Below are 20,433 nucleotides of genomic sequence, written 5' to 3'. Positions count from 1 at the left end.
TGATTTTGTCCAAAATTGAATTAAAAAATCCAAAAAAGTTAAAAAAAATGAAAAATAAAATTAAGGAGCCAACAATATTAGCAGGGCAGGTAAGTTTAAAGTCTTTAATTTTTTTAAACCTCATAAATATTAACTTAGCATTTTCACTTGTCATATTGTCAATAGACTTAAAAATATACAGTCAAACCAACATTTTTTCAGACATCTTGAACATTTCATTCTTTAATACAGTTTATTCACTATAGTTTAAAAAAATGGTAATAAAATATGACAAGATGTTAGAGTTAAACTGTGTCAGAAAAAAATAATCTTAATTATGTCAGATAACACTTAAGCAAAAAATGGTCAGATCAAAGTGTAATAACTTTTGGTTTTATTAATTTTCCTGGTAGTCCACTGTATGAAGAATTTTTGGGTATAATATGTCACAGTTTACTTTATTTTGCTATCCTCTCTTACATAAATGAACTATAGTGTCCTGCACTAGTATAAATATATCAAAAATATAAAAAAATGTCTGAATAATTTTTGGTTTGACTATATGAATCATTTAAATGATAAAAATGCATTTTAAAAAGAAAGAAAGAAAGAAAGAAAGAAAGAAATACTGCATTGCAAGAGCCATGTTAAATAGTAAGTTTGCCCAAAATGTCTGTCAATATTTACTCACTTTTATAACGTTCTAACACAAAAGATGGATGCGGGATAAGACACTTAACATATAAGGAGAAACAAAACTGTGCGTGGTTTTTGTGTGTATCGTTAAAGTGGCTGATTTGAATGTGAATAATTGAATGATTTTTGAGAACCCCTTATGTGAACCACAGTTAGATTGTTACATAGTGGAAAGAGAGAGAGGCTTGAATCTGTCATCCGTATTAGCATCACCTCAAAATGTCTAGACCATGTGGTAACTGCTACACCGTAGCTCTGGAGCCTGGGAACCGAAGCCAAGTATTCAGTAAACACTGTTTGTTTGAATAAGTGGGGAAGGTTGGAGGGATTAGTGAAAGATGATGAAGTTCCACCTGCATTCTACCGCACCGCTTCCTGTTTGCACATTGCATCACATTGCATCTCCACGCATCTCATCTGTTAGGGATGTCAGTAAGAAGATGTCAATAAGGAGGCTGGCTCAATCCGTCTTAGAGAGGGGGAAAAGAGAGAGATGAAAAAACAGAGTGAGAAAGAGAAAGTGCACTTGAGGCAGCGACAGACAGGGAGTATATCCGGAGAGACTAAGAGTCTGTAATGAGTAGCTGCAAATTTCCATCCACAGGAAAAAGAAAGAAAAAAAAAAAATCCTGTTGCTTTTGTGCCTTGTCATTGTGAAAAGGTGCCACGCTTTTGGTGAGGGAGGCAAATGGGCTGAAGGCGTGGGGGAAGGGTGGCATGGTCTGTTAGACATCTTAGTATGTTGATAGATATTTGGGAGGATATACCCCTAGATACTATGTCATTATTTTGGATCAAAGTGTCAAGCGAGTATATGATTTACACTCATAACAAAAGCAGCATCCAGAATGGATGAGTCGGCACTCCCTGCTGGAGCCCAGTGCTGGATATTACACTGATGTAAAGGTGTTCACATCGCTCATCTCCACTCACGCCCGCCGAATGAGTCTCTGTGTGTATTAGTGAGTGTGTCAGTGAGGGAGAGAGAAACAGAAAGATGCATGACTATGGTGTAAAATGGCTCAATGGTGCTCATCCTGAGCTGTGAATATAACAGGCGAAGCACTCACTCTCTTCATGTTCAACAGTGCAGCCAGAGTCATTTGGCGCCTGCCTGCCTGCCTGCCTGTCTGTCTGTCGGTCTGTCTATCTGTCTGTCTATATATCTATCTATCATGAGCAAACCTTTTAAGAATAGGCAAATTAACAAGCACCATTAAATATGCTAGATATGTTACAAACAGTGCTGTTTAAGTATTTAGATTAAAAGAAAACCTTAAAAACCTATAGAATTGTTTGAAAATTAATTTATATGATTATGATATATTTATACTTTATAATATTTATGATTAATTTACACTACTATTCAAAAGTTGGGGGTCAGTAAGATTTTTAAAAAAAAATAAATGTATACTTTTATTGAGCGAGGATACATTAAATTGATCAAAAGTGACAGTAAAGACTTTTTTCTTTACAGAATATTTCTTTTTTTTTCTTTTTTTAAATGCTGTTCTGTTGAATTCTGTTGGATTCAAAGAATCCTGAAAGAAATATATCACAGTATTCACAAAAATATTAAGCAGCACATCTGTTTTCAACATATATAATATTAAGATCAATGTTTTGTCATATTCTGATCATTCTGGAGCACCACATCAGCATATTAGAATGATTTCTGAAGGATCATGTGACACTGAAAACTGGAGTAATGATGCTGAAAATTCAGCTTTGCCATCACAGGAATAAATTGCATTCTAAAATATAATGAAACAGAAAACAGTTATTTTAAATTAATATTTCACTCAAATGATCAAATAAACGATGAGTATAAGACACTTCTTTCAAAAAACATAAAAAATAACTAACCACAATATTTTGAACAGTAATGCATTCATTATAGATTTCCTAATAATACTAAGAGCCAGAATTGAAAGAAAATTCCCCTAATTCAGTAGGAAAACAAAGACTGTACCTCAATAACCTGTGTGTGTCACATCCTTTTATCTGAAGGCTAGTAAACCAACACAGGTTTGTACATTCTGCTATTATCTATCGCCCCGGTGACTCTCCTTTTCCATCCCAGGTGACGCCAGGTGGATGTGAGGAGCCTTTTGAATGAAAGGAGTGAATCTGTTTTAGTCCAAGCATTTGAATTAGAATAAAATCCCATAGGACTGACTTCTGCTAGTTGCGACCATTTGAGTTTCATTAGTTTCTATAGCTAAACTGTCCTCTGAAAATGCAATATGATAGCCAAGGCCCCCCACCCACACACCACCACAATCACACACACACCTTCTCTTCTATTATGACCAGTCTGCTTCCTGTAAAACATCCAAGCAGATTGTGAATCTATGAAACACACACAGACACACACTGCGGGTTGAAAAGGATATTGTAACGTCCAAAGAGCTATTTATAGTGGACAGAGTATCTGATGAATTCCCACACACCACAGACCAACAACAAACAACCCAAGTCTTCTTGTAAAAGAGAAATATCAAAGTACACACTCACATATACAGTAGATCAGAAAGGAGTGTCACAGTAGGAATGTGGCCAAAAGTTAGAAAACAACACAACAGTATGATCCTCCTTGGAGGAATGCATATATGCATGATAGGAAAGGTTATTTAAATCTTTTTATCATGCTAAAAGGCAGAGAGTTCTGACATATGACGACCTTATGAATTATTAACATAGCTGCTATTAATGTATGCATAATTAATCACACACACAAACTGAATGGAGCCTATAGCCCTTAGCAAATGTAGATTGAGTCTTTTACAGGATCAAACAGAAGGGCATTTTCTTTTTCCCTTCTCTGTTAACGGGTGATCTGGGAAATACCCATTTCTCCTTTGGTTGTTTATGAGAGCTTTCTTAAAGGAAATATATCTACTACACTTCACAGGAAAAGCTATGTTGAATGAATGAGGTAGGGAAGCATATTGTGTTTACTCATTTGTAACACACTGTTTTGTCCCCGTGGAGCACTGCTTTAGTTAGAGGAATAATGCGAAGGTTACCGTAGGATAGACTTTTTTTTTTTTTTTTGTGGAATTGTTTTTTGAAAATACAAATCACTTTGACTGGGCGTTTTTTTTTTCTTTTTAACAACAACATACAGCCAGTTTAAAGCTCCAAAAGCGTTTATACTCGGAAATGGTTTCATAATAAGATGGATTTGCAACGAGCCTAACTGGGTTGAGTGTGAATTGACAGGTGATGAAGTGGAATGATCTCGAGGATATGGCAGCTTATTTGTCACATGGGCTCCCGTAGCGATTGATTCATTATAATTTGTGTTTGTAGGTAGCCGGCTTCTATTAAGCGACAACAAGTCCTGATATTCATCACGGTTCCTTCCGAAGAGGCAGAAATAGAAAACGTAATCTCATCCCGATGCCAGGGCGAGCCTGAGGCACTCCTTCACCTTGCTTTATACTGTCGAGCCTCCCCTAGGGCTCACACGGTCTGGAAGAGAAGGGGGGGAAATCTATAATCTAGCAGATGGCAGAGGATCTATGGGAAATTCTATAATCAGGGGTTGGCAACCTAACACCGGGCTGAGGAGTGCTGTCTTTCTCTGAGCTGGGGAAGGAAGGATAAATCCACTCCTACCAGGTGCGAAGATGAAGCCGCGGTGGTCCGTTCCTGTCTTCACGGGTGCCGTGTGGAGCGAGACGAGCGGCTTAGAGATGCTGCAGACCCACCAAAAAGATGGCAGGGTGAAAAGAGAAGGCTTCAAGGGAGTAGGAGGCAAGAAAACAATGAAAATAAAAGTAAAGGAAGGCCTGCATGTCATAGAAGGAAAAAGGGAAAGTGTGTGATGTCTGTGCAGAGTGACTCCATGTTGAGATTGGCTTTCAATATGCCGGCGGGTGTGAGACTCCCCTGCTCCATTCGCACAGTCAAACAGCACACACGTAATTTCTCTGCAGCCTCACTGCAGCACTACATTTGTAGACATATAGACATCTCCTAAGCCTCCGTGGAAAATGCCACCCTTGCTACAGGCTCATTTCTGCTCCTATCACTAAGCCCTGCTCAACAAAGCCTGTCTCCAGTTTTTTTTTTAACAAGAAAATAGCTATGCGCTACCTGCCTTTGCCTCATGATAACCTCTCCTCAGTAAGCTCCTTGTGGATGGAGGTAAATAAACAACAGGACTCATTATGAGTACCGATTTCCTCCCAGCACTCTGGGGACTGTGTAAATAAGCTTTAAGATGACTGAAGAGTCAGCTTCCAAATAACACCAAACTGCTATTAAAATGAGTTAATAGAACGGTTTTATTTTAATTGAGGTCCTTCATATTGCTTTTTTAGTTCATGTAATACATAATGCTTTTTTTTTTTTTTTTATAAAAATAATTTTATTTTGCCGCAGCATTGGTATTCAGTGGAAGTGCAGTGAGAATATGCTTTTCCACCTCTGACTGTGACATATTAGGAGCATTTGAACTTTAGTGGAGTTAGAAACAAGAAAAAGGGACTCGCTTGATCTTCAAGACACGTTTTTTTTTTGTCCCCAACCACTCCCTAAAATGAACAAGAAAATGCTTCGAGCTTTAATTTCACTAGTTTTGTGTCCTGAAATGAATTAAAATCAGATTTAATAGGCATTTTATCTACGGTGGTGAAAACAAGGGTACAGTCTGATAATTATTAATTGCTGTTCTAGCGTGCAGTTTGAATTAGTGCATAATTTGCATGTGTCAATGCAAGTACGGGCTGATGTATCAGTCTCAGTAGAGATAATACATAAATTGCAGCAGAGGTGTGACAAGTATGTTTTTTTCCCATTTCTTTACCACCTAAAGAACTCATGCTCCGCATACTCGTTGCATCTGGCCCCCGTACAATGAACGCTCTTGCATCCGGACTACGGAACCAATTGTCACGCTGGGAAGAAGGCAAATCAAATCTCACAGCGGCAACTAAGCGAGGAGATTGCTTTTCCTCTCCACTGGCTGAAGTTGGAAGAGTTCGGTTGGGGTTAGAGGCTGCAGGTTGGAGAGAAAGACAGAGAGAGAGAGAGAGAGAGAGAGAGAGAGAAAAATGAGGTTAGGGTGTCGCCTAGCTCTCTGAAGGTCTCGTTTACCGCCCCCTTTCCATTACTTTCCTCTCCAGCCTTTCCGCCTTTGCTCACAGAGCTCTTAGGGTGCGATTTGCCCCGCCGGACCCTTAAGTATGTGGGAAGAAACACAACAATAATTACGGGGATAGGGTGACACTGGCCGCCAAACTGGGGCCGCTCGGATCATAACAACACATTGTAGAACCTGATTAAGTAGCCATTTGTGGCAGCTCGTCTGTAGTTTAAGCAGCCCTCATCTCTGAGCCTGAAACCCAACCTCTGTGAAAGAAATATTGATAGTCCTTATGATTTGATGGCGGTCAGCGGTGTAGGCATACAGTACATTACTTTACAGGAAGATTGCCGCTAATGCATGGAAGCTCTCTGGCATAAAGACCTCTAAGGGCCAAGGGCGCCTCTTAAATGCCCTCTGGCCATCAACCTGAATTAATGAAAAACACAAGAACGTTGTGCAATACAATTGATATCCCTTTTTGAGGGAAGCTTACTAATTATCATGATCCATTAGCGAATCATCACCACACATCAATAAATGCTTTTGTTGTGGAATAATGGCACTTATCTATCACGTTCTTCAAAGAACGTGTTGATATCTGCTCGAATACAGTACTGAAGCATATTTCGTAATATCTAGCAGTGAGATGTCTCTATGGAACAGCAGCTGCATTTGCATAACTGAAGCTATTACTCCAATTAGCCCACTCTGATATAAGCAGAGAGATCAAAATGTCAACAGAAGGAAATCTGCTGAGATGACGGAGCCTGCATCATCGATAGCGACTCTTCTCGTAAAAGGGTTAGTGATCCGTGCAGTGTAACTGCGTTTCAACAGTGCTCTCATTTGTTTTAAGTGCCGTGGCCGAGGAGAGTGAGAGCATAGATTCATATGTGTAGATACACAAGGAGGACGGCCTCTCGCTCTCCCAGCAGAGATCTGGATAAGGCTGCTCAGAACCAATTATGGGCCGGCCACATAGAGGCACATCATTTGGAAATTTGTATACTGTCTTTTTTTAATGAAGCCTTCCCCTTGTTGCTAAGTGCATTGCTATTCATTAGTCTTTTTGTGAACGACTGTAGAGATGGAAAGGCTCTGTAATGAGTTCTCACAGGGACTAAAGTAGAGCACAGGTGGCATAAAAAAACCAAACTCTTTGCATATATATATATATATATATATATATATATATATATATATATATATATATATATATATATGTGTGTGTGTATATATATACATACACACACCTGCCTTGTTAGAGTTCTGAAATAATTGCTCATGCCTATTACTTTGATATTAATGGAGTCAAGCCGGACAGGAACAAAGAGGCAAATAACTACCTTGTGAGCTGCAACGAGAACAAACAAGAGTATGTTCCAAATTGAGGTCTGCTAATATAATGTTAATTAAAATGGCTTTTTACAAATTATCTCCTTGATTACAATGACTTAAGGTTTAATTACAGCCATAGCAAGCACCCACACAGGCAAGAACCCCCTCCCCTCCAAACACACACACACACACACACACACACACACACATAAAAGAGGACATTAACCTTCAGTGGGTCCAGATTTCACCAGCCTAAACATCTCAATTAGACGTCTGGTCAGCTGTCACTTGTAATTAAAATATTATCATGCGTGGAGGTAATTAAGAAGTGTGGAGGTGAAGCGGTAAGCTGCAGCTTATTTTGACTGAAGATGGAAGAAGGTCTGAAGTCGACAGTGATGAGCATTACTACACTAGAAAAACAAAGTCAAAATTAGTAAATGAAACATTAAATATTATTTAATATTATAATATATTTAACAGGCCTCTAAAGAGACAGTTCCTTACATATTTCATTTAAAAAAATATACAGTCAAACCAAACTTTATTCAGACACCTTGAACATTTAATTCATTATTACAGTTTATTTACTATAGTTTTAATAAAATATGACAAAATCTCAGAGTTAAGAAAAAAATTAATCTTAATTATGTCAGATAACACTTAAGCAAAACCTGGTCAGGTCAAAGTGTCTGAATAATTTTTGGTCCCACATTTTTATCAATTTTACTGGTAGTCCACTGTACAAGAATTTTTGGGTATAATATGTCACAGTTTACTTTATTTTGGTATCCTCACTTACATAAATGAAGTATAGTGTCCTACACCCACTAGTAAAAAAAATAAAAAAATTATATCTAGTGTCTGAATAATTTTTGGTTTGACTGTATATTGTTAAAATTAATTCAATCATGACAACTATCAAAATCCTTTTGGCACATTAATGAATATGGCAACGTTAATGTATTTGGTCTTAGCGGACATAATAATGTTTGCATAATATAATTAATATAATATAATATAATACTGTGCAAAAGTCTTAGGCCACCATTATATGTTGTTTTAGCAATGGTATAATGACCATATTTAATTATGTCTCTTTATTAGAATATAACCAGAAAATACAGGAAATTTGTATGCAGTATTAAAAAAAAAAAAAAAAAAATCAGAAAAACAGCTTTTATAGGCTAATGTGGCAAGTATTTAAGTGACCTCCTCTTACATTTGAGCAATAACAGGAACCTGGCTCTCTTAAACCTAAATGGAATGGAAAAGGACTGGAAGGCCAAGAAAACTTTCAAAATCTGATGAGAAGTTTTCTTTGAGAAACTGGAAGAAGTCCAGGAGGTCACACTAAATACTATTTTTTGCTTAAAGAAGCCATTTTGTTCCGTTTTTTGTACATATTTCCTGTATTTTCTGTTTGTTACTTAATAAAGAGACAGAAAAATAAATATGTATGATCATTAAAACATTTATAAAACAACAATTCTGGTGGTGGCCTAAGACTTTTGCACAGATAATATAATATAATATAATATAATATAATATAATATAATATAATGAAATAATTTCCACTGACATGTCACTTTTATGTATTTACAGTTGTAGCGTCTTGTGCTGTAGGGATCTCGTAGTCACTGGTGATATATACAAGTGGGAAATGGAAAGGAAATGGGCATGTGTTTGGGATCATAGATCTTTATGCAGAGTTATTCTGTATGTGATTATGATAGCTTGTATCTGTCTCCCAGCAGCTAGTCTGGAGGTCCCTGGCTGGCGGCATAATCATTGGGCTTGTTGCACTGTCTGCATTAACCTTCTTATCGTCTGGGTGACTGCTGTTGTCAGAGGGGCTGATGGCTAGACATACCCCTGGAAGGAAGCCATTGAATTCTTTTCTATCTCGGTTTAGAATCAGCTGAAGTTGAATCTGAGAGGCAGGTTTCTCCCCATGGAAAATACATGCATCTGTAGTAGCCATGTTAGATTGAAAATGTTTATTCCAAAGAGGAAATCAACCTTAAGTTTTTAATAATATCTCTCATCATTATAAGCACTAATTGAGATGAATATATTTTATACTAATTATTTTAAATATGCCATGTGGAGACTTTTTGACCATGCAAATAAATCTTTGAATAAAGTTCCTATTCAATTTAAAGTGATTCTTGGAAATTATTTGAACTTAACAGCATGACTTAGGAACATATCTGTCTTTACACTCTAATTCCTGCAAGTCAAAGAGGATTGTGAAATTAGTCATGCTGTTTACAAAATTTAATGACCAAATATGAAGTGCGTTAAAGTCTTTGCATTATTCATGATGTTGCTTAAATTTCATAACCCCAGAAATACCACCACAAATATGCTGCAAACACTCGATAAATATATCACCCAGCTCTACAGCACACTTCTAGTCTTTTATTCAGAAAGCGATGCCTTCCAGAAGACTCTGAAGTGTCTTTCTCAATGTGGGTCAAAGAGTCATCAAATGCAGATCGAGGCTTTTTCATCTGCAATTGCAAAGTTAAAAAATCCCCTGACATGCTCTTAATTTCCTCCCTCCGTTTATTTATTTCTTTGATATTTCCACATTAGCATCCTCAAAAGTGTTGTGAGGAAAAGCAGTATTCGAAGAGAGGAAACTTTCTTCTCTAACCCCCAAACCCCTCCTCTATTCCCCAGTCTGGCTTAATGACATTTTGAAGAGCGTGGTCTGACTAAGGATGGTTTTGTGGGTGGGGGAGGCTGGAGGAGTGACGACAGGAGCAGACTCACTGCAGCAGAACAGGCCACATGTGCTTAGAAAGAGAATGGGGGAGTTTGCCTTTGAAAGCCCAGGCAGCTAACTAGAGTCTTTGTGTAAAATAACATTTATATTGAAAGGCAATTACTGGTGACATTATTTTGGTTGCTGCATAATTAAATTCATTTTTGTTCTCTCTCTTTCTTTCTCTCTCTCTCTCTCCCTCCCTCTTTAATTCTGTCTCTTTCCCCCAGACGGAGAATTATTCCATTGACTCCAGTTATGTAAACAGCAGAGCACACCTAATTAAAAGGTATGTCTTTATAAAGCAATCAGATTAACTTATCTCACTTATTTAGATGTGTCCTTAAAGCGGACAGATCACAGTTTCTTTTTTTTTCTTCATATTTTATTTTGTAGTATGCTAAACACCCTACTTGCATGTGCAAACAGCAATACTAGTAATTTAGCACATATTCTGCCTTTTCCACATTGACTGGGTGTCAGATATTTCGCAATGATATGTTTTTGCATATTAGTTTCAATGGATGAACATACAATTAGAGTACAGTGCCACCGTACAGCACTCTCTTTACCTTGAAAATATATACGGCCCTTTTAAAATGCCATTCTCATTAAAAATAACCAAAAAATAAAGTCTAGGGTTGGCCACATATTGTGGGTAAGATATTAATGCTCAATATGTTTATAAATGGGCAGTGTTAAGTTTTAATAATTCAGTATTATAAGTGATTTAGCACATCCTCATCAAGTATTTCTTCTTTTTTCCCTAATATGAATAATTCCATCAAATCCCTGCAAACGTGTATACATATTACATGTTAGAGAATATTAAAGCTGTAGCCCAGAGCGGAGGAGGCTTGGATGGTTAAGCTACATCTGTGTAGATGTTAATCAGATAGCTAAATCTACATGAATTTTAATCCTGGAATTCCAGGGGATTCTTCCTCAGTGCACACAAGGAGGGCTTTGTAAGGCCACAGAGATAAGGAAAAGGTAACATTATTAAGCATTTTTGAAGAAAGGAGCAAGGACAATAGAACCTTTGTACTGGCAGGACTTGGCCAGCATTCCTCAGTCCGTCTAAAAGGAGGCTATTGACTGGCATGGACCATTGGCATGCAGATATGCTACGGATGTGCACCGGGACTGTAATGCCTCTCTTACCTGAAGCAAAAGAACATTCCGGTTTACCTCAGTACTGCATTTTTCAAACCAATTACAGCAATTTTATCTTCTGAAGAAAGCACTGCCTATGTTTACATAAACGAAGAGTATTCAAGTGTCTGCTGTTTGGCTCTGCGACACTACAAAGAAATCCCCTCTGGAGCCTGTGGGCGCACAGACTGGGACAGGTGCAATTAGACTGATAAAATCAGAGGCTGCAGTACCACCATTGCAGTGACATTGCTAGAATCCCCCCCCCCTTTCTCTCTCTCTCCTCTCTTTCTCCTTAGAAGAGGCTACAGAGATGCTTTTGTCTATGCAAGTCAGTGTGTGTTTGTGTATGCATGCGTTTCTGATCCTCGCTGTTGCTTCAGAAGCTGAATGTGTTCCACTGGGCTAACTATCAAATTAAGGGAAATCAGGCTTGTGCACTGCAGTTGTCAATTTGCAGCTTCCTTTTTTTTTTTTACCCCTCTCGTTCTTTCAAGTCATTGAATGTAGGTAAAGAGGGAAAGCATAGTTTTCTCAAATTATTACACCTCTTCTTTAAAACTTCCAGGGGTTTATGTGACCAACACAAGTTTTCCTCAATAAGCGGCCTGATTTTGTTTACGTTAAAAAACCCATGCAATAAAAGAATCATAGCTTTTGTTTTGTCAAAATTTAAGTCTTTCTCTTCCAGGAAAAGAAACCATAAATATTGATGGCTCATGCAGTGGTGTTATACAAGATATCTATATCTGTGCTTTGCATTTTGTTACATGTACATATTTTACATGAAAACAATTGTACTTTTTTAAAGAAATAGTTCTGTTATCATTTACTCACCCCCAGGTTCCATTAGTTAACAGTGGTTAAAAAATAAAAATGAGCAATATCTTTGTTACAGTATTTATTCATCTTTGTTAGTTACTTAATAAAAATGCAACAACAGATTTAGTATTAGAAAATAGTAAATAGTAAAAGTAGTATTAGTAGTATTACTAAAAGTATTAGTAAATGTTGAAATCAAAAACAGCTAAGATTAAAAAAAAAATTTTATTGTTTTTTTCCATTTTATTGTAAAGTGTTACAGTGAATTTTAAGAAAATCGTTTTGTCAGCACCATGAAAGTGAAAGGCAATCAAGTTTTAAAAGACAAAAATGAATCGTAAAAGTATTTCAGACAAGTCATTTTGTATATTATTCTGGAGAAATTAAAAATATTAACCTCTCAAGACATATGGCACCACTGTTATTAATGACTTAATCATCACCATAATATGCCTTTATTTTGGTCTGTTCCTCACACAGATCCATCATATGCATCACAAATATAATACTTTTTTTTTTTTTCTTTTTTTTTCATTTTGGATTTTGACAACCCTAGTCCTCATTCACTTACATTAGAGAGCAGTCAATATATTTTTCAATATCCACCTTTTGTGTTACATAGATAAAAGAAAGCCAGAGCTTAAGAATCTGACATAAGGGTGAGTAAATGATGACAGAGTTTTCATTTTTGGGTCAACTATCCTATAAATGCATCTGCAATCAACAGATATACAAGACATATTTCTGAAAGTGTCTAAAGAAAATGTAGGAACACAGAAAATCTCTGCACAGCCACAGTGAGTGCAGGCCATTGACCCCTGATCCTTTATCCCATCATATAAGAATCTTAGTAAAACAACTTCTTTCCAGCTACACCATTGGAGTAGCTAGAAGATAAATAGAGGTAGCATGGGGTGAAGAGAGAGAGAATGATGAAACCAAAGTTGACAGACAAATAACACTATCCTCCTTTCTCGTCTTTTCTCCTTCACCTGGCTGTAGCACGTCAACATTCAAGGACATGGAAGGAAACAGTCTGAAGGACAGCGGGCATGAGGAGAGCGACCAAACCGACAGCGAACATGATGTTCAGAGAGGGCACTACGCTGACACGGCTGTCAACGATGTACTGAATATGACCGTACCCCCCAACAACTCGCAGCTACCTGACCAAGGTAAGACAGAAAGATCTTGACTAGCTGAAAGCATATAGGGAAAAAAAATCAAGACATAGCTTCGCTGGCAGAGTTGGCCTTGAGGCGCCTAGCTAATGCACAGGCAGCACTTCTCTTCCTGGAGTGTCTTTGATACGAAGCCCGGGAACATTATTGACGGATGTGAGCCGCGTCTGCAGTCGACTGCAACACTTCAGATCCAGACCTAAATGGCAGCAATTAGGCTGACAAAGGTTGAAGGTGGAAATCTACATATCACGCAGTCTCCTCATGCATAATTCACGCGGATCATTTAGCAGGGAATTAATGTTGATGTTTCTTTTTTTTCTTTTTTTTTTAAACTGCCGTTAAAGACATCCGGTATGATGGCAGGAGTCAGTAGGAGGTCATGTTCACTCTCAGCTACTGTCACTCAATGCTACAAAGTTATAGAGAGACGAGTGGCAGCGCTACTGAGGATCAAAGCGCGGAGAAGACCAAAAGAGGGCTCTGAATGGTTTTATTGCACCGATTGTTTTGTGTTGTCATGCTCAATCAGCCTTTGATCTATGTAATTTAGAACAATTGAACACCTCCAGTGGCCGCTTATAGTCAATACCGAAAACTCTATTCTTGTGGGATGGAAATTAGTCAACCAATTTTCTGAATTACAATGAGAGCTTGACATTTGCTGAATAGAAAAAAAAAGAAAGAAAAAAAAAGAGTAGAATAAAGAGCATTTCTGAGGGAAATGAGGTCATTAAAATCAACAGGACGATCACTCAGATTGGAGTTTAAAGAACGTGACGCATTGTGGCACGCCTGCGACGCGTTAAATCAAGCCTGGCTGCGTCTGACTCATGGTACTGCTGCTTACAGATCCCTGTATCTTGCTTGGGGAAGAAGAGCCTAATAAGAGAGCTAAGGATGAGAAAAGACCAAGTTAACGGCTATAAAATAATTTAGCTTGTTCTTCCTCATTGTGTTTTTTTCCCCTCTGTAAAGCAGGAGCCTGAATTATGTAGAATTGGCAGGTGAACCAATTAAGATCTCATTTGGTCCAGATCGTGTGCTCTATGGCTAATTTCAGCAGGCTAATTAACCGGCTTGTTCTCCAGATAAATCGCAAGACGTATGGCTACTTGGCAACCGGAGGGAGGAAATGTTCTCCCATTTAAATTTTAGATGTAAACACGTCGGATGCATCAGCAGATTTGTTTGAACGTTTCTAGGCTCACCATGGCGTCCATGTGTTGTCTGCGCTATGGAAAACGCTGAGAGGAATTACAAGCCTCTGGGTTTCCATGATGGAGATCTTTCTGCATTTCTTCCACCGCCAACTTCCTGTCAACTTGTAATGAACAATTAGTAAGCCTCATGACTACAGTTTAAGCTGTTGTAGACGTCTCTCCTTAAGAGAAATGCATATATAGGACTCATAAAATGCACTCTGACATACCCTCCAGCTTGGCACTCGCATACTGTAATTGGACACAATTAGAAAAATGTACACAGAGAATGTTACAAATAGATGAAGCTTTTCCAGGTCAGCCATTTTATCATTAGCAAAGCTCTTATCTGCCCATGAGCAAGCAAACATTAAAAATAAAGGATAGCAGATAAGCAAAATGAGCAACCACTTCAATGTCGCTGTCATCGGTTTTAACCAAAGCCATTAGATGGTGACAAGTATCAGATACTAATGTCATTTTGAGGCATGTCTTCTATCATATTATTCTGCAGCAGTTACAGGCCCCTTTACTCCAGTGAAAAGCAATGCAATGAACAGACAGCTCTCATTTAAGTCCTTTAAAAGTCTATAGCCGCAGATGTATCATAGCCTGTTGATAATTATGAAATGAACTGACCATGGACATTACATATGCAGAAACATAATGGAATTCTTCTGCCATTACAATCTCTGCAGTCTTCTAGAGTGCAACTGTTGGGTGCCAGAAATAAAAATTCCTGTCATTTTCTGTTTTTGTTGAAACCATCAACTCACGTTATTTAAATGTATTTTTTAAAATAACCATGTTTAACAGCAAAATTCCTAGTAAAAAACTACATTATCCATGATTCTGCAAAAAAATCTCCACTAATAAGAGAATTAGGATAGTTTTACATTTCTTTAGATGAATAGTTTTACATTTCTTCATCGTTTTTTAAAGGATTAGTTCACTTTAAAATGAAAATTACCCCATGATTTACTCACCCTTAAGCCATCCTAGGTGTATATGACTATCTTCTTTCAGACGAATACAGTCGGAGTTATATTAATAATCACCCTGATGCTCCTAAGCTTTATAATGGCAGTGAACGGAAACCACCAGTTGGAAGCTGAAGAAAGTGCATCCATCCATCATAAACGTACTCCACACGGCTCCGGGGGGTTAATAAAGGCCTCAGAAATGAAGCGATGTGTTTGTGTAAGAAAAATATCCATATTTAAAAAGTTATAAAGGTAAATAACTAGCTTCCGCCAGACTGCCTTCCATTTCAACTTACGCAAAAAATAGAAAATGTTTCGTAAGCTGAAGGCGTAGGACGTAGCGTAAGCGTTTTGAACTGCGAGAGCCATTGCACTTTCTTCATAAGTTGAATATGGAAGGCGGTCTGTCAGAAGCTAGTTATTTTATTTTATTACATGTTAAATATTGATATTTTTCTTACACAAATGCATTGCTTCGCTTCAGAAGGCCTTTATTAACCTCCCGGAGCTGTATGTAGTACGTTTATGATGGATGGATGCACTTTCTTAAGTTTCAAACAGGTGGTTTCTTTGCACTGCCATTATAAATCTTAGGAGCATCAGAGTGATTATTAATATAACTCTGATTGTATTCACCTGAAAGAAGAAAGTCATATACACCTATGATGGTTTGAGGGTGAGTAAAGCTTGAGGCAATTTTCATTTTAAAGTGAACTAATCCTTTAAGTTAATTGTCATTCGCAATGCTTCATGGCATTGTAGTTTTTTTTTTTTTTTCCCCCATCAAAGTTTGCCATTTTGTGATTCACCTCATAGCTCATTGGTTTGGGTCATGGCTTATAACTCTTTTAATCCCTATGGTAAACTACTTCTGGAACCAAGGCTACTGAAAAAGTGTTGCACTTTATTATTTTGCTGAAGTGTGCTTGCTGAAACCTCAGGTGGACTATTTGCTGAAAGTTCTGAGATCCTCATGTTTAGCGGCTCATGTACCTTATTTTGTATCATAAAAGGTGCTACACTAGAGTTTGGTGTTAGTTTGGTTTCTTACAGATTCACCAAAAACCAACCTGAGGCTGAATTTCCAGCTAGGAAATAGACACACTCATTCACCAAGACACTAAAGCATATAGCTTTTCTAGTGGGAATACCTCTGATCTACCCTTTAACTGTTCTAGTACAGTGAAACAAGTTTAAACTGCAATTGCCAGAGGAGATAAACAGAGATTCTGGATATAAAAACTCTCCTTTGTTTCCCCTTTTTGCTTTTGTTTTTATGCCCCCCCCCCACTCCCCACTCCCCACTCCCCACTCGTTCTTCCTGGAAACAGACAGAGGCAGGAAGTTGAGGGATAGTTAAGCTCCCTCCTGTCTCGTTCCCCAGGCTGCCAAGCAGTGTAAATGCTTATGATTCATGCAGCTCTTTGAAAAGGTAACGTTTGCACCAGGGACACAGTGTTACCTCCGATTTAAAAATGCTCCTCCCCAACTTCTCTTCCATTGTGAGATGTAGTGTGAGAACGGGGGGAAAAAGCCCTCTTAGGACTGTAGTCTCTTAATACACAATACACAAACTTCCTCAGGGGTGCTTCCTTCATAGCCTTTTTATTCTATTACCTTGATCTATGCCTATTTCCTGCAGTTTACACTCTTTATTTCAAGAATACAGCAATTTATGGAGGCTTCTATGGCATGAAACGTTGCACTTATTGGGAGATGGCGTGTTCTTGACAGCATGGGAGACGGTGCTAATGCTGCTGTAGCAGGCTGAGGGCTGTGGTGGTCAAGAGTCAAGACTAATGATTGAATTAGGCCAGAATTACCTACAGTTCTCAGTGAAATGGTGATGAATGCATTATGGCGTGGACATCGTTGACCGAACCCTTCCCTCTGTGTTTAAAGCCTCCCTGTGTTGAATTATACATCAGTTTAGTAGCAAAAGACTCTTGAGGATGATGGTACCTGATAGAAATAGCATATAAACATGAAAAATACTTCTGCATTTACTTTCCACATCCCTTCAAGAGCATTTACGGCCCGTACGGGCCCAAACAAATCTGTGAATCTCAAGGATTGACTGCTGATTTTGTTTGTTCTAGGCCAGAGGTCTAGTTGAAGGCTATTTGTAGAGTTCCCAGTCCCACCAGACAAAATGACAGTCACCATTAAGCTCTTCTTCTCCTCTCTCTTTTTTCCCACCCCCAGAGGAGATTGAGGAGCTTTGGCAGCTCAATTTGCAGCTGCTGAGTTCCAGCATGTTCCACTCAGAGTGTCCCCGACCCCGGGAGTCTTTTATTCATCAATTCCTCTTTCCCCACGGGCTTGTATCTCCTCCCTTGCCCCAGGATTTTACACTCCCTCCACCACCCAGTGCCCCATCAGTAGACTCTGGCTTCTAATTGATTTTGATGAAATTGATAAAAGAGTTTCCCTTTTTGTCTCCACCACCCCCCATGGACCCCCTCACCCATCACAAACTCCTCCTCTTTAGTCGCCCTCTCCTTCTCTCCAACCCGTTACAGGCAAGATCTGTATACGCACTGTACTGCTCAACTTTCCTGCCAGTTTTTCTCATATTAAAATAATTGACAACTATAAATAACAGTTTTTGCACTCCAGTCTCACCCCAAACTTTTAGGTGAACATTTTTATTCTTTTCTTTTTTTGCGTGGGGGTCTCTGATCGCCTAATGCAAATGCTGACAGATGTCAAAATGAAGACAGGTACAGAGAAAGACAGAGAGAGGACTCTGAGTCAGGTAAGCAGGGTGCAGAGAGCAGGAGAAATGATGACTTTGACAGTCTAGTGCGGTTTTCTCTCCACTCTGAACTGAACTGCAGCCTCAAGGGTGCACCATGACAGCTGACTTCTCTTAAAAACTAATATTAACATTTGACTGAATCAGACGTTAAAGGCTCACTGAGTTTCTGACTGATATAAGACACACAGGTATATAAATAAATGGTTATATAATTTGGACTTATTGCATTAAATTACATTTCTATGGTGTGTAATTAATGAAAATGATATGAAAAACATGTTAATCAAAATGCCACACATTTTGCCTTTAATGGGCTAAGTGCAGTGTTAAATTAGTCAATGAAATTACTGATGAAAATGGATGTTAATGAAGGGTTTTGATTTTGTCAATGATAATGGAGATGACAAATGCACATCATGACAATAATTAAACTATTTCAAGGAAAACAAACTGTTAAAATAAAAATATGACAAGGAAAAATAACAATAACATTCCAATAACAAAGATTAAAAGCATTCTGTATATTCGTCAAAAGTAAAAAACTAAAAGGCTAAAAGAAAAAAAAAAAAAAACACCTTAAAATTAATATTGTCTGTGTGTGATGTATTCTTGTGTTAAAAACACAAGCTAGGCGGAGCACAATAGATTTGAACAGAATGTGATTATTGGCCAGGTCCATCTATGGGCCAGATTTACTAACAGCTAACCCTCTTTTGGCGTTAAAAAACTACTGTTGGGATTTACTAAAGACACGCAGTGCAAAATTAGTGCTGAAAAGGTGTGGACTGAGTTGTTTTTGCGGCTGACCTTATTGCATATGCATTTGTAGGAGTTTCCCTTTCAGACGCAAAATTTATGGGAGGAGAGTATTTAAATGAATCAGGAAACATGATTTATTAATCTTTGCGCTCGTCAATTTACTGGTATTTGCGCGTTTATTTAATGCCCAAAAAAAGCATGTCCTAACCCATTTTGCAACATGGCTGCATGGCACAGAGAGTGCGTGGCAGAAGGGAAAAAATAATTTTTTCACTCATATTAATTTCTTTGGAATGCCAGAGGAAGACGTTATCCGAACATATCGTTTGCCAAGCCATGTTAGCCTATATATATGTATATATACAGGCCAACATGGCTTGGCAAACGATATCAGGCCCATATATTTGTACGTGTTTGTCAGATTACATGTAACAAGTTGCGCCTGTGTCGATCCGCACCTGATCGAGAGCATCAGCTCTGCTTATTTGTGCTGCTCTTGTTAGATTGCGTTGGTCATTATGTAAATGATTTGACTGCGTCTGTGATCTTTAATTTGCGCGTCAGCAGTAGATCCCGTGCAAAACTTGCCACTCCCATTGGTGCATTTGTGGAATTGCGCTCTCACACTAATTTGCCCCGTTTAGTAAATCTGGCCCTAAGTGTAGAATAGACTAGCGATTAAAAAGTAGCCCAGATAGAGTGCCTGTGTGAACGTCCTCTTAAACGTGCTGTTTACTTTCCTGCATTAAAGCGTTTTTCTCTCTATAAGGTGTCAGAGTATTACTGCAAGGCATTGAAGCTTAGCACTGCAGCAGCTACCTTCACAACACTGTGTAAAAATGGGGAAATTAATCGTGTTTTTATTCACTGCTTTCACACCGTACTCTGGCAGGTAGGCCTTGAGGTCATTCTCTTTGAAGGCGTGCCTTCCTCTCAAAAACATGAAAACATCTCAGACAATCACATAACTCTGAATAGCACTGTTCTGTCTTGAGCCCCCAATCTCCTGCTGAATACTCGGAATGGGGTTTAATCAGCTCAAGAGGGGGCTTCTTATCTTTCTGCACTTGTTATGGGTGGCTTATTGAACATATCAAAGGGGGAAAAAGGAGCGGTTCATTATTTCTAGGGTTGGCAATGAGGCTGATGTATCTCATTGTGAACTCTCAGTTGACAGCTCATTTTCTAGACAATCCTAGCTTTGATTCACAGAAAGTGAGAAAGAGAGTGGAACAGTTAGGAAAAAAAGGCTCAGGATTCCATTGCTTATTCAGGACCAACGCTCCTCGGCTGTTTGTTAATAATCTCCTCGGAAAACAGGCTGAATCCCAATTGTTTGTTGAACACGTATGTAACTGGGTGCAATACTGCACAGATAGGAATGCTGGGAGATTGGCCTTGTGCTCAACACAGAGGAGAAGATTAAGGCGGCAAGGTAATGTGCTGTTTAATAGTCACGGTGAGAAAGAACTGCAGCTCTTCAATCTCAAGTCAATTTGGGAGACTAAAAGGAGGGAGAAATGAAAAAGTGTGCATCTAAGGGTTAATGAGAGAGGGACTGTGCAAAAGGAAAAGCATTGAGTGAGGGTTTTAGCCGGATAGACAGATAGGTCAGCTGAAACGCGGCGCCACGCTGTCTGCAGTGTGCCAAATTGTGCTATCCTGATTGATCTGTGTTTTTGGAGA

General features: G+C 38.4%; 1 protein-coding gene across 4 annotated transcripts in view; it reads left to right on the top strand.

Annotated features, from left to right (window-relative positions):
- pcdh19 (protocadherin 19) overlaps nucleotides 1-20,433 on the top strand; it is a 60,746-nt gene that overhangs the window by 22,415 nt on the left and 17,898 nt on the right. For all 4 annotated transcript variants that reach the window (XM_051860047.1, XM_051860046.1, XM_051860045.1 and 1 more), the window contains exons 3-4: nucleotides 10,115-10,173; nucleotides 12,864-13,036. In XM_051860047.1, the coding sequence (XP_051716007.1) occupies nucleotides 10,115-10,173; nucleotides 12,864-13,036 (232 nt within the window). The remainder of the gene's footprint in view (nucleotides 1-10,114; nucleotides 10,174-12,863; nucleotides 13,037-20,433) is intronic.

This window comes from Ctenopharyngodon idella, chromosome 14, assembly GCF_019924925.1.
Source record: "Ctenopharyngodon idella isolate HZGC_01 chromosome 14, HZGC01, whole genome shotgun sequence".
Classification (NCBI taxonomy): domain Eukaryota; kingdom Metazoa; phylum Chordata; class Actinopteri; order Cypriniformes; family Xenocyprididae; genus Ctenopharyngodon; species Ctenopharyngodon idella.
Note: the sequence above shows the minus strand (reverse complement) of the source record. Positions and strands in the feature narration are given on the sequence as shown.